The following is a 14,392-nucleotide window of genomic DNA, read 5'->3' as shown; positions in this document are numbered from 1 at the left end:
TCTTTTGTTGAAAATAATCATAATGTTTGTTAATGCTTATAAATTGTATATATTATTTTTGTCCGAATCAATTATCTGCGACTTAGCCATCTAAATCAAATAATTTTGAAATAAAATTATAAATTAACCTTATAAAAAAAATTGCCAACTACAAAATATAAATGTTAAGATAAAACTAAATTTAATTGAATTAATTTGTAGTTGTTCTCGAAAACACGTTGCATCACGAGAACTTAAAATTAGGTCAACTACGAATTTTGTATATTCAAAACGATTGACAACACAGTCAATCATTTTTTTGAAAGAAATTGTGTGTACGATAGAAACAATGTCCTCAGTAAGTATCGAAGGTGTTTTAATAAGTTGAATGTATCCATTTTGTGTAGAAAGAAGAGTGATTTTCCCGTGAAATTCCCGAAACACTTCTATAGAACTCTTTTGTATTTTAGACTTACTCACCCTGTCAAATATTGTAGGTACCTATCCTGTTAAGAATATTGAAGAGTATTTTGAAAATGGGATGATCTTAGTTGCATTTTATTATATATTTATATACATGCATTTATAAAAAATTAATGTCGATAATGGACGCAGGATGCCATGTCTATCATGTCTATTATCCCCAGCTTAAAATTAAAAAAAAATCTTAACTCTGGAAATGAGTGGAAAATGATGATTTTCGTCCATATTAACCAACAATGCATTCAAAGATATACAATTTTGTATATATATCATAATAAATGAAATACTTATAACATATCAAAATTAATATTCTTGACAGCCTAATAGCTATTGTAGAGGGACAGATTCACATAACTCCATGGTCCAGAATTTCCTTATCATATGCACATGACTATTCAGTACTAAGCATGATATTTATTAATCACAATAATTGCCTTTTTCTTCCCTATTCTGTTACCCACAATCCCCATTTCCCTGATTTATTGCAAAACATTCAAGTCTGAATAATTCATACAAGTTAAGTTAGATTTCCTCTGTCAATCTGCTGTGGTATTCAAATCTGTCAATAGTTTTAAGAAACTTCATTGTAAATAAGTAAGTCAAAAAAAGTTATTTGTCTGTGATTCATCGGGGATGCTAGAGAAAGCAAAGTTGCTGTCTAATTGAGAAATGTAGGTGGGGCTAGCCCATATACATAACGTTAAAGGGCATTAAAAGTGTCTAAAATTTGAGTTACAAGTTTTAATAAGGACTTATTGCATTATCTCCACTAATTCTGTCATTAATTTGAAATAGGAGATAGTGTTTTTACTATTGTTTTTACCAAGAACAATAATTTTCTATTGTGTTTAGTAGCTGTAACATCAAAACAAAGGACATGCATGTTAAACATATCCTGGTTTATTCTCTAATGTAATCCATGAATGATTCAATTTCTTTTGTTACTTTTGTAACATGATGGGGCTTTATAGCTCATAGATTTAACATTATAACTCTTTTTATCAATTGTCTTTTGTTAACTCAGGTGGAATAATTGATAGTTAAAATGTTATATTTTTGTTTTGAAACCCAAGAAAAACAGTGTAGTTGAATATCTGATTTGTATTCTCTTCATGTCAATTTTTTTTTCAGTTTTCAAATGTAGAAAACCTTTCCCCACAAATCATTCGCCAAGTATCGAAAGAAATCGCTGATCTATGTAATGATCCTCCAGAGGGCATCAAGATATTTCCAAATGAAGAAGATATAACGGATATACAAGCTCAAATTGAAGGACCCTGTGAGTGTTAAATAAACAAATAAAAATTGAAAATTCATTTATATTGATCAAATGTAAGAGAAAAGACTGTGCATAGGGTTTTTACAAAATAAATTCCAGACATATGCAATATGGATACACAACTATAAATCTTAGAAATATGTGCCATATTTCTGTGAATGTATTCTTGAAACTAGAAGAGGTTAGGATTAATGAAAAAACTTTTATACATCAAGTAATTTTAATTGGGTTTTGATAGATGCACCCATTTTAAAAAGTATTTTTGAATATATGCACCATCATAATAAGAAAAGGATTATCAAAGATATATTTAATGAAAAAAAACTGGAAATGGGTGATTCTGAAGATTTGTGTCATTGTAAAAAGTCTGGAAATAAAAGTTTTATTTTAATCAAAATTGAAATTTAGTAGTATTCTTTGTACCTAACCTAATTGCAATCTTTGTTTACTTGAATAAATTATGAATCAATGTAATTAAAGTTAGATCCTTCATGCTCCTAATTTTATATAAATATGGGAGCATGAAAGATCTAATTTTAATTAGATTGTTATTGAATGTTCTGAAAAAGAAATTAAATGGGATCTCATCACAATCAAACAATACATTGTGTATTTATATTTTTAATGGAAAATTCAGAAATATTGTAATCTTTACATATTTTGCAGCTGGAACTCCATACGCAGGTGGATTATTCCGCATGAAACTTGTTTTAGGAAAGAACTTTCCCTCAGAGCCCCCAAAAGGATTCTTCACTACAAAAATATTTCATCCAAACGTTGCAAGTAACGGTGAAATCTGTGTGAATACATTGAAAAAAGACTGGAAAGCAGAGTTGGGAATTAAACATGTGCTATTGGTATGGAATACTGTGTTAATATTTGAAAAAAAATTAATACCTGTGTTTATCAAGAATCTGGGAAGTTCCTATGGATATTTAGTGGCATTCATTTCAAAGTAAATCATTTTGCTAAGTATACTGAAAACCAAGGTTTATTTGCAAAATGGAAAAAAAGCCATAAAAATTATGGATAAATTATGAATTACAAATAAAAAGAAATATTACCGTACTTGTTGATGTTGGAGATTTCATGAGAATGCATCAATTATTGTGCATAACATGTAGTACGTTTTATCAAATGGTTATACTATAATTACGTGCTGCGATTTTGTCCTGTCTGGACTCTTTTATGCCACACCACGCACAAACTCCATCAAGCTTCCCCCATGCATCAAGAATTTTCCGGGGAAAACATTTTTACAATTTAATTTTGCAAGTTAAATAACAACGGGGATAATAAATTGGGGGTTTTTTTTTTTTGGCAATTAAGCTTTTAAAACTACCAACATTATATTAAAATGTTGATAATTTTTAACAAACACAAGAGACATTAAAGGACTGTGTAGCAACAAGAAACATTTTCTTGTGTGAAAAAAAGTTGGTTTGCTGATTCACAGTACATGTATATTGTATTGGTTATCACAAAACAGGTTTTGACAGGCAGATCTTTAGAGCCAAGGTGTTTCGTTATAATATATATATTTTAATATTTTATCCATCACTGAACATTGGTTTTTGCAAACCAGGAATGGTACATGTAAATTACTTCTTATTTTACATTAAGATGAATTCTACTTATATACTACTTGCAATTTTTAATCTTTCAACCATTTATTTTTCAGACCATTAAGTGTTTATTAATCGTACCAAATCCTGAATCTGCATTAAATGAAGAAGCAGGAAAGCTTTTATTGGAACAGTATGAAGATTACTCCTCAAGAGCAAAGTTATACACAGAAATACATGCCAAACCTCCAAAGTAAGTGCATAACTTTAAGAATTTTTAAAAATTCTAAAGAATGGAATAAAATTGAATTTAACTCTCATCAACATAGATAGCAGAAAATTAAGATTTGTCAAATCTTTGAATAAAGTGCAAATCATGTTGTTTTTTGAGTATGTACAATGTTATGATCTGGAGAAACATTGCCTAAATATATATGTACTTTTGAGGTACATGTTCATACCAAATCTGCAGACATACATTCCAGAAATCTTTAAAGAGTTTCAAGTTTCATAATTGCATCTTAGTACATGTACTTTAATGGTATTTGGTTAAATCCTGGTATAAGAATGCTATGAAAGTTGCTTAGAGACAATGAATTTTCATACAAAAATTACATTTTCACACTCTTTTCTTAGGAGCTTAAAGGATACTGCAGGAATACTGGAGGAGACCAGCAAAAATGGACAGGACGGACCAATGGCAAAGAAACATGCTGGTGATAAAAATGTGTTGGACAAAAAGAAAAAGGAAAAGAAGAAGGTGCTGAAGCGGTTATGACAGAAGACACTAGGGGTGTCCACATCTCAGAGACTTAAAATTATCACCCTCATCTTCATTACAGACTCATTGCAAGGTTGTCAGAAACAGCAAGCCTCATTTTCATGTAGTACATGATCTGGTTTTCAGATGTACAACCCTGGAGGGGTAGCAGCATGCCGGTGAATATTACTGTAATGTACATATATTTATGGTATTTAAAGGTGTAAATGAGCTACCCCCCAGGTGAGTGGAGGATGAATTTGTTCCATACCTGTAGACTAGTCTTTTTCTCTTCAATTTTCTTTCTGTATTCTTTTTAAAATAAGAGTGTTGTCAGCATCGGTTTTGTTCTTAGTCCTTCTTTTTTCTAAACTTTTTTTATTCTGACACATTTGGACCTCATATTATGAGAATGCTTGAAAGCTGTATCACAAAATTGGAAGAAAAAAAGATGAAATTTCCTTACTACTTAAATAAGAAGAATGCATGAATGTTACGTTCGAATGAAGTGCTTAAAGCACCTGAAGTTTCTTCTTGGGAAGATGCAAGCAAGCTATTTTCCTTTCCTTCATTGTGTATAAAGAATTTATTTATTTTATGAAAGTTATCAATTTTTATCTTTTATTCTTTATTTTACTCTTGCATGTGCTTTGTGAACATTTTTTGTGATATTTGTCCCAGAATCATGTAATATATGAAAAATATGTGTCAAATAAATGTCTTGAAAAAAGCTTTTTAAGATTTCTTTTATATACATTTTCATGAACAAAAATACTCCTGCCTCTTTTATCATATAATGTTATTCAAGTGTGGTATATTGTACAAGACAACCAGTTTAACCTGCTTGAATTCCTAACATCATATGTGGTAACTACATTAACAACAAATACTGTGGTTTCATTGATATTTGTAGGTATCAATTTTCGTGAATTCAGTGAAAATCAGAGTTCCAAAGATACAAAAATTTGTGGCCATTAATAATGATCCTATCAATACAAAATGTTAGTAGAAATTGCACTTTCGTGAACATGAAATTCCGATGATCAATTTAACAGTGAAATCGACGAAAATTGGTATTCAACGGATATTGATGAAACCAGTTTAAGATGAATTATGTGAAATGTGATTAGACAATCAAAAGTCGATCTTCATAACTATGCTTTACATTGTACTTGGATTGGTCAATTTAGAAAGAATAAGTATTACAAAAGGTACATGGATAAATGCAAAGATAACAAAAAAAAATTGACTTACACAAGGAATATATAGGAATTGCCTCTACATTTACAGTTTCTTTACAAGGAAAAACCAAATGAACTGATGCATGTTTTTTAATGGTATTTTTTAGTGTGCTTACGATTGTGATGAAAATATCAAGTTTAAAGAAAAATAAACTTTTAAAGAATTTTGGTTCACAGATAATTGATTGAAAGTGGTTCTCCCAAAACAGCTAATTAATTGTTTCACTTCATATTGGAGAGGGGAGATTAGAAGCAAAAATCTATAAGGAGAGGTCATTTAAGTGCAAGGATCAATTTTACTTACTTGGCACATAGAGAGGTTGCAGTAAAAAAGTTTGTCCAAAATGTATTGACTGAAATTGCATGGTTGGAAGATGGTATTGTCTTGCTTTATGGTAAGCATTGTTGCTACCATTATGAGTTTGAGAAACAGCACAAGAAACTTGCATGTATATAAGGCCTGCAGACAACCTAAATTGATTAGCCTGTCTGTCCACCTGACGTCACTTGTCTGCAGAATATTTCTCTCTTTTTGGCCAAGAGTGCCTTTGCATAAAGTGGTGTACATTGACCTCGACCCAAGTTTCTGGGACAAAGTTCAAGCTTCAATAAGCAAGTCATTTATTAGTTTGTTTTTAGTTTCATTTGTTTACTTTTTTGTTTAGTAGTCTGTTTATGCTAAGATAAGTTTTTCTTGCCAAAAGTGTATAAGATTCTGTACCATTTTCTCTTCTTCCAAGAATCATTACAATAACACAATAAAACAAACTGAAAATTGACACATGCAGTTCACCATTACCTTGTTAACTACATGGATTACCTCAGGGGATTGGGTTCATGGGAGAAACACATCTCAACTACCACTCCAGATATTGATAGCAGCTATTGGCTATTTGAAAGGTTGCTTTGAGATGACCTAGCTTGTAAGGGCTTGTAAGCATATTGTAGAGGAGCAGTTTTTCAAGTCTAATTTGGATTATGTTAGATTACGGTAACTGACAGATTATGGATGAAGGGTGTGCAGTGATCTTGAACCAAGTTTCAAGATCAAAATTCATATCAGATCTCTTTGAAACCTTGAACTTATCTGGCTTATACTATACATTGAGCATCTGTGGATAAAATTTACCTTGATCAAAGTTTCTATGTCAAAGGTGAAAGTCATACTAGATCTATTTGAAATCCAGTTTCCAACTACAATTTCTTTCTCCTTGACCCAATCTTGCTAAGAATTAACCATAACTAGACACCACTAAGATCTTGACCATCTCTAAGGACCCTGCATAAATAATGGAAGATAAGATAAAAAGCATTTCAGAGGATTTTGCTTTGACCTTGCCCTATGAATTTTTCAGTTGGCATCAAACTCAAGCTCATAACCTTTCACCAACAGGCATTTTTTGGTTTAATTAATAAAAATTAAGTCGATAGGAAATAATATACGGTCTAAAACAGGATTTTTAAAGAGATCTAGCTACTATGACCTTTAAATTTGACCTTGAAACTTGGTTCAAGGTTGCTGCACACCTCTGTTCATATGACAAGCCTGTGTCAATAAGGTATTTACAAGATAGGGCTAATTAAGGAGAGATTATATATGTTCTGAAAAAGCATGAAGGATCTCATATGACTTTGACCAAGTCATTCAAGGCATTTGTCTGGTTTTTGAGCTAGGACTTATAATGTAATCCATGTACATTTCGCTTGAAACCAGCGTCATTAGCTCACCTGAGCTGAAAACTCAAGTGAGCTTTTCTGATCACTTTTTGTCTGGTGTCCATCCGTCCGTCTCTAAACTTTTTACATTTTTACTTCTTCTACTGAGCTGATTTCAACCCAACTTTGCACAAAGCATCCTTAGGTGAAGGATATTCAAGTTTGTTAAAATGAAGGGCCAAGCTTCCTTTCAAAGGGAGATCATTAAAAGTCATTAAAAATTTGTTAGTATTTTTCAAAAATCTTCACAAAAACCATTTGGCCAGAAAAGCTGAAAGTTGTTTTGAAGCACCCTCAGGTTGGGTAGATTTAAATTTGTTCAAATTATGATCCCATGAGGAAGAAAGAGGCCACAATGTTGGGGGGGGGGGGGGGGGGGGGTGAATGTTTACGTAGGAATATATAAAGAAAATCTTTAGAAATCTTCTTCTTAAAAACTAATTGACCAGAAAAGCTATAACCAATATTGATGATTCTTTAAAATTGTTTAGAATTTGGCCCCTGGAAATTCTTGAACCTCACAAGGAGTTCAAAATTTGATTTGGTTTATAATCAACATATAAACAGTTGTTTCAGATCTCGATAGAACTCCAATGCTCAATATGTGATATAACTGTAAAATCATCCGGTTACAGTGGGGCTAAAAGATAAACATATTAAGAATATGCAGTGGATTTTTTTTTTTACATAATTGAGATAATTCGTATACATATGACTCCATAAAGCTGATTTTATTGTCTATTGTTGCTCAGGTGAGCATTGAGGCCCATTGGCCTCTTGTTTTTCACTTCTTTTGGCGCAAGAAATATATAGTTACCTCCTATTGAAAGTCCAAGGCCTTGTTAAAATGGTTATATCAATAATCATTATTTTTGGACTGTAAATACATATAATGTTGTTCCAGACTTATTTCTCTACTGTATACATGTATAAGATCTAAATCTCTACATTATTGGTTTCTGTATGTAAACATTTTCTGGACCACAGCGTCAAATAGCTATGTAAACTGATTGTGATAAGCACTGACTATTTATTATACTTAGAACAGCTTTTTGCCACTAAGTATACAACTCCAGTGGGCAATTGCAGAGAGAATGTAGGTTACGGAATCGGCCGAGGTTTGCCGAATGTCAACTCCCATAAACATTTTGGGTACTTTAGCACACCTTCAATACTTCAAAATTCCTTTAATTTTCTGACATTCTCTTCATACACCAAAATACTTGTATTAAATTTTCTAAGAATTATTTATTTGTTCAGACAGTGTATAATGAATACACAATGACTAAAAACCTGAACAAAAAAGTCATCAGTACAGAAAATGATACCCCCTATCAAATATGTAAATATACAACATAAAATATATATTATATATACATGTATATACTATATATATTTAAATTTTGTGCATTTATATGATGAAAATTTCTAATACATGTTACGCTACATAATAATTAACATGTATATATTTCAAATATTTATGAATCATCCAGTTAAATTACAAAATAGAATCATATTTATAATAAGAAAATTGCAAAGGCATAGTGATACATCAAAACCAATGCCATGTAAACTGCACAACTAATATTATGTGATGAACAGATTTGAAAGGAAAAGCTACATCTTTTAATGATATGAACATCAATTAATTTGCAACTACCGGTAAAACATGCTATAACAAAACACAAAATACATGTACATCACTGATACTTGACATAAATCTACGACAAAACTAAATTTGCTTAAATATTTAATGAAAGGAACATTGATATTCTTTGTTTCTCAAACTCACAAAAACTTGAACATATTATCATAAATATAATTCAACAAGTCCGGCAGAGATAAATGGTCTGTAAAGCGGTTCATTTTGCACTCTGTGGAATCTGCGGTAGTCCAAATTCATCTACAGGAACGTTTCCTTCCTTCATGCTCTCACCTCCTGGCTCACTGGTCGCCACACTTGGTAGGGCCACATCATCAAGGTAAGAGGAATCTTCATCGAGGGCCAAGTCATCACCCAGAGCATCTAACTCAGCTTCCAACTCATCATCGTCGACTTCGGGCATGCCATAACTTCTGCCCATTACTTCCTGTATTTCATTTGCCTGTTCCGTTAAATCTTCCAGATCATCTTGTAGATTTTCAATACTATCAATGTTTACATGCTTGTATGCCTTCTTGAATTCCTTCGCACCAATCTTCATAGCATCAACTGTTGTCTTGGTATCCTTCAGCGATTGGATAGCATAATTCTGTTGTTCTATGTTGAACGACTGCTGCATTAAGTTGTCTCTCTGGTTTTCGTACATCTTTTTCTGTTTCAAAATCCTCATCGCCTTTTGTTTTACCATATTTTTGGACGGCCCGTCCCTCATCTTCTTCATTTGATCTTTGTATTTTTTCAATTCTGCATCAAGTCTACCGATCTTTTTGTCAATCGATTCTCCTCTGCTGTCAATACTATTGACACAGTCAGTAAGATTTGGTGGTGGTTGTTTTTCTTTACCTCTTCCAAAAAGACGGTTCATCTTCGCTCAATAAGTTGGTACGTTTTCTAAACAAAAACAAATTGTCAGGTGAAATTGAGTCAAAAATTCTTCCGGAAGTGGAGATTTCCAAACTTCCTAATAAATCTTGGTTATTTGTGTGTTTGTTTATTTTCATTCAACGTCGAATAAACGCATGGATAAAACAGTGCATGTGTTGTCTTTTGAAAAAGCATGTTAAATATGACTTGCTTGACGCCTCTTCAGCAAAGGAAGAAGGAAATAAGAGCAGATATAGCATCTGAACTCATAGTTTAAAATTACGGTATAAAAAATTTAAAACGTTTGAAAAAGAATATATTTCTAAATCATTCTGGGATGATCTATATGGATCCCTTTGGATCAGTTGATGATGCGTGAACGCTAGCAAAAATACTCAAACTATATGTTTGCATTTCCACGCCATATTTTTAGGGGGAGCTTTATTTTTCTTTTGAGAAGAGAACATTGTCATATTTTTGACTTGATGTTGAAACCTTATGATCTTTGTAGATCACTTAATTTTAGTCAGTTATTCAATAGAGTATGTTTTTTGTTGTTGTAGAAGTGAGAATGCCAACAGAACAGTATAACTTGGAGGCTTCAGTCCTCAGAGATTTGCGGACTGGACTGAAAGGAGTATTCAATTCCGAACAATACTCTGATGTCACTCTGAAAGTAGAGAATGAGTGTTTCAAATGTCATCGAGTAATTCTAAGTGCCATGTCACCTTATTTCAGTCAGATGTTTTCTGCTGGAATGAAAGAAACTACAGAAAACACCATAGAAATTATAGGATTCCCTCCAAGTATTGTCAAAGACTGCCTACTATTTATATACTCTTTAGGAGACAAAACTGCACAACTTTGGAATACATGGGAAGAACTTCTTCACGCTTCCACATATTTCCAAATTGAGAGTTTGCAAGCTATATGTGAAACAGAGATCAGCACAACACAGTTGACTCTGGACTCTGTGTGTAACTTTTATGAAATATCTCAGCAAGATCCCTCTTACGTTTTGTTGAAAAGCAGCTGTGAAAAGTTCATCATAAAAAATTTTGTGCATTTAGCCTCATTAGAAGAATTTGGAACTTTCAGTGTGGAAACTTTCCTCTCTATCCTTGAGGATGAGAATCTCCAAGTGGAAGAATATTGGGTCGGGGTTGCTGTCCTTAACTACCTCACAGCAAGAAATGAAAAATTGGATGAAGAACAGGTATTGGAAATCCTATCAGCTGTTCATTTTCCAATGATTCATAAAGAACATGGTGCTCACCTGCAGGAACAATTCTTAGACTTGGTCAAATCTAAGTACGGGGAAATGGAAAAGGTGCAAAGGTGCATGGAAGAGATTATTTACGAGACAGAGAGTTACCATAGTGATCCATCTATGCAGATAGAGCGGATATCTAAACTGCGTTCCCCAAACAAAGAGTTGAACTTCATCACTATAGGAGCCACTAGGACTTTTATGATGGAGTCTGAAAAGCTGCAAATATTTGATGCTTATGGATTTCCTTTAGCGGAGCTTCCATTTAGCAAAATTTTCTGCAATTATGGAGAGTCCTATATTTTTATGGCCGATTATTTTGGCAATCTCTATGAATTTGACTTTTTGAATTTGAACTTGCAAAAGGTTGTAGACTGTGAATTTTTGCCCAGAAAACATATGGGAATGATTGCGTTAAGAGACAGTGTCTATGTATTTGGAGGAATTGACAATGTGACATGCAAAGCAAGTGACAAAATTAATCAATATTGTTTTGCAGACAAATCGTGGAAAGAATGCGGGAAGCTTCAAGAAGGGGTCCAAGATGCCATTGCTATTAATTCCAATGATAAACTGTACATCTTTGGGGGGTTTAACGACAGTATGGACATTCTCTGTCAAAGCTTTCAGTGCTTTAATCCATCGACAGGGGAGACCACTCTAGTGAAGCATGAATGCAATGACTTGTTCACCAGAGAGCATGTACGGGTTGTAGGGTATGGAGATGAAATTTATGTTGTGAGTTTTGTAGATGGAAAGATTCACCATTTCAACCCTGAAAAATTGGAATTAGAAGAGTTTTATGAGTCTAGTTATGCAAAAGAATGCAAGGATGTTGTTAAGTACAAATCATCTCTGTTGTTTGTGGGAAGTCCAATTGAATCAAATGGAGTAGCTGCTTTAGATTTAGAAAATAAAGTAGAAACAGTGACATCCATTAAAATATATGTTCCAGCGGAGATGTACAGGTGCATGAAGATTGTTCAGTGGAAACCTATACGATTCTCAAGGGAAAATAATGAAGGAAGTGAAAATTCTATGGATGACTTTGTGTCAGACATAAGCAATGATGATGATGATAGTTTTAGTATCAATTCTTAATACCAGTACATGTATATTTCTGATTTTAGTCTTTGAAAAGCAGGAAATTGGAAGGCTTTTAAGTAGTCAATCATATTAATTTTATCAATAAAAAGAAATATTTATAGATCTTTGCTGGTTTAAAGTTTTTCTTAAATTTTCAAGACTTTGAAACTGGATTCCCATTAGTTATGTGATATGTAATAAATCAGTGCCACAATTATGAACTACCTGGTACTTTTATCTTGCTCTTAAAATTTTGAAAGCTGAGCATTTGTCAGAAATATACTTAAATAATATAGACATGAATAATTGTTCTTTTTTGGAAGAAAAAAATACCAGTAAAAAGGGCAAAACAGCCAGAAAGAAAAATAGAAGTGAAATTTCCAGCAAATATGCACATTTCAACTTTATGCTTTACTTACTGTGCAAAGTTCTGTATATTCTGATCACTGGTTAAGAGGAAATGCACAGAAAACTATTCTTTTGTACATGTAACGGGGGTACCAGTATGTTCCATCATCGACCCAACTTTAAATAAGAGCATGTACACATCATGTCTTTATCAACTACCATTTTTTAGTTTCAAGAAATTTTGCTCAGTATTTGAGAGAAGCTTCACTGACTGTTTTAGAAGTATATATTTGATATTGGCCAATAAGGGCCCGGACTTCAAGAAAAATAAATTGGTATTCATGTAAATATTGTGTCCTTGTTATCGATATACAGTTTCATAAAATGCTGTGCAGCAGTACAACAGAGGGAAATTCTAAGATTGTTCAAGATATTACTGAGAAGTAGTTGTTAGGTTGTATTACAATCTCAAAGGGTGAACAATTATTTTTTCATAAGATATTTAAATATAAATGCTTTTTCGAAATATGCTCTTTATTTTCTCTGTGTAGAGAGGTAATATGGATTTTTTGAAGCATAAATTTGAATGCTTTTTAAAGGTCATATGAAACGATTTTTAACACTATGATTTTCTTTCTTAAATATAAAGCTTGGTATAAACAAATGTTAAAATACGTGATGTAAAATTTCATTTTTTGAGAGAAAAAATACTGACGTGGTTGATTATTTTATAATTATACAAGTTTTTATATAAAATAGTATTTTTTTCTTTTCAAATGCTGCAAAATGACACGGATATTTGTATTCACAACATAGCTTTATAAGGCTATTGGGTCTTACTGACGTCATAAGCAAGGGAGGTAAGCCGCGTAAGTCAATGTTCCTATTCCCGATTAAGTGATTTTGATCAACTGTGGCGCTCACATTTTGCATGAAATATTCAAAAACAATGTCAGTCTTATTAAATAAACACTTATGAACTCATTCCCGTATATAACTCAATATGGTCAGGATATCGTTTCATATGACCTTTAACCAGGTTTTCCAAAGGAAAAATCTGGGTATTGAAATGGTGAAAATGGTGGGCGTGCGGGCATCTGCCAAAAGGGTAACCCCAATTGATAATTAATGAAAAAAATTTCAGCTGTTGAACTTGGTCATTTTCTCATAGAATATTGCATGAAGGGTACCCCCATAATATGGATAATTCCTCCTACAGTTTTCAAGATGGGTAGTTGTTGTTTTGCAGATCAATTGTACATATATCAGAGATGTGCATAGTATTGGGATTTTGATTTTTGATAATTATGAAAACAATACTGGCTGTTAAACTTGTTAATTTTTTCGCAAACAGATTAATTGTTCATTTATCAGAGAGGTGCATATTACTTGAATTTTGCTTTTTAATAATTAATGAAAAAATGCTACCCATTGAACTTTTTTTGCAGTTAATTACATATAGGGCAATTCTTTTCTATGGATGGGTAGTGTTTATCAATTCAGGGTTTACAGGTGGATTATGGATACTGTTCACATAAAAGAAAACCCACTTTGCTGTCACAATGAGAGCTTTTCACTTGTTTACATTTAGAAGAAAAGCTGGTTTCAAGTTGCAAGAACATTAATGCAATAATGGTCTACTAAGATCATATTCTGATCACACTAGTTTCATGAATTCTTGGTCCTTGCATTTTAAAGATCCTCGACAATGCAATAATGGTCTACTAAGATCATATTCTGATCACACTAGTTTCATGAATTCTTGGTCCTTGCATTTTAAAGATCCTCGACCATCCGCAAGTTCTACTTTTTATGACGGTACCTCACAACATTGCGATTTTAACGCATTGTGAAACAGCTTATATTGCCAAAATTTGGTGTCTATCTCTGTGGCGCAATGGATCTAGATTCGACCTACCGACCCGCAGTTCCCGAGTTTGAATACAGCAGAGTTTTATTTTCAAGAATAGCGGTAAAATTTAAAATAATTTTTTCCCCAAAATTGAATTTTTTCCTGTCATTTTCAAGTTGAGCACGTGCTACATTTCCACATTTTTAAATAATTTAGAAGAACGAGCTTGTATGCAGAACTTTTCCCAGGTGTGTGGAGGACCCTTTAATTGCATTTCAGTAATTTT

The 14,392-nt window shown here is 32.6% G+C and overlaps 3 protein-coding genes across 3 annotated transcripts; 2 read left to right on the top strand and 1 right to left on the bottom strand.

Annotated features, from left to right (window-relative positions):
- The first annotated feature begins 188 nt into the window (after window positions 1–188).
- LOC105321026 (ubiquitin-conjugating enzyme E2 S) lies at window positions 189–4,394 on the top strand. Its single transcript, XM_011419206.4, has 5 exons — window positions 189–337; window positions 1,594–1,741; window positions 2,408–2,598; window positions 3,423–3,559; window positions 3,943–4,394. The coding sequence occupies exons 1-5, from the start codon at window positions 329–331 to the stop codon at window positions 4,082–4,084; spliced, it is 627 nt and encodes a 208-aa protein (XP_011417508.1). The 5' UTR covers window positions 189–328; the 3' UTR covers window positions 4,085–4,394.
- Window positions 4,395–8,508: 4,114 nt separating this feature from the next.
- Window positions 8,509–9,617, bottom strand: LOC105321025 (charged multivesicular body protein 5-like; the record flags this gene model as incomplete). Its single annotated transcript, NM_001319970.1, is given in 2 exon segments — window positions 8,509–8,820; window positions 8,867–9,617. A coding segment is annotated over 1 exon segment (666 nt). The 3' UTR covers window positions 8,509–8,820; window positions 8,867–8,885.
- A 75-nt stretch (window positions 9,618–9,692) lies between these two features.
- On the top strand, window positions 9,693–12,344 carry LOC105321024 (kelch-like protein 6). Its single transcript, XM_066065939.1, has 2 exons — window positions 9,693–9,834; window positions 10,114–12,344. The coding sequence occupies exon 2, from the start codon at window positions 10,122–10,124 to the stop codon at window positions 11,919–11,921; it is 1,800 nt and encodes a 599-aa protein (XP_065922011.1). The 5' UTR covers window positions 9,693–9,834; window positions 10,114–10,121; the 3' UTR covers window positions 11,922–12,344.
- The last annotated feature ends 2,048 nt before the right edge of the window (window positions 12,345–14,392 follow it).

Source organism: Magallana gigas, chromosome 7, assembly GCF_963853765.1.
Source record: "Magallana gigas chromosome 7, xbMagGiga1.1, whole genome shotgun sequence".
Lineage (NCBI taxonomy): Eukaryota > Metazoa > Mollusca > Bivalvia > Ostreida > Ostreidae > Magallana > Magallana gigas.
The sequence above is the reverse complement of the archived record's forward strand: the minus strand, read 5'-3'. Positions and strand labels throughout refer to the sequence as shown.

What these genes read in the sequence shown, in the direction of transcription:
- LOC105321024 (XM_066065939.1), top strand. Translation starts at nt 10,122, where the DNA reads ATGCCAACAGAACAGTATAACTTGGAGGCTTCAGTCCTCAGAGATTTG.
- LOC105321026 (XM_011419206.4), top strand. An exon ending in GAATTAAACATGTGCTATTG is followed by an intron (nt 2,599 to 3,422) that starts GTATGGAATACT and finishes TTTATTTTTCAG; the next exon opens with ACCATTAAGTGTTTATTAAT. An exon ending in ATACATGCCAAACCTCCAAA is followed by an intron (nt 3,560 to 3,942) that starts GTAAGTGCATAA and finishes CTCTTTTCTTAG; the next exon opens with GAGCTTAAAGGATACTGCAG.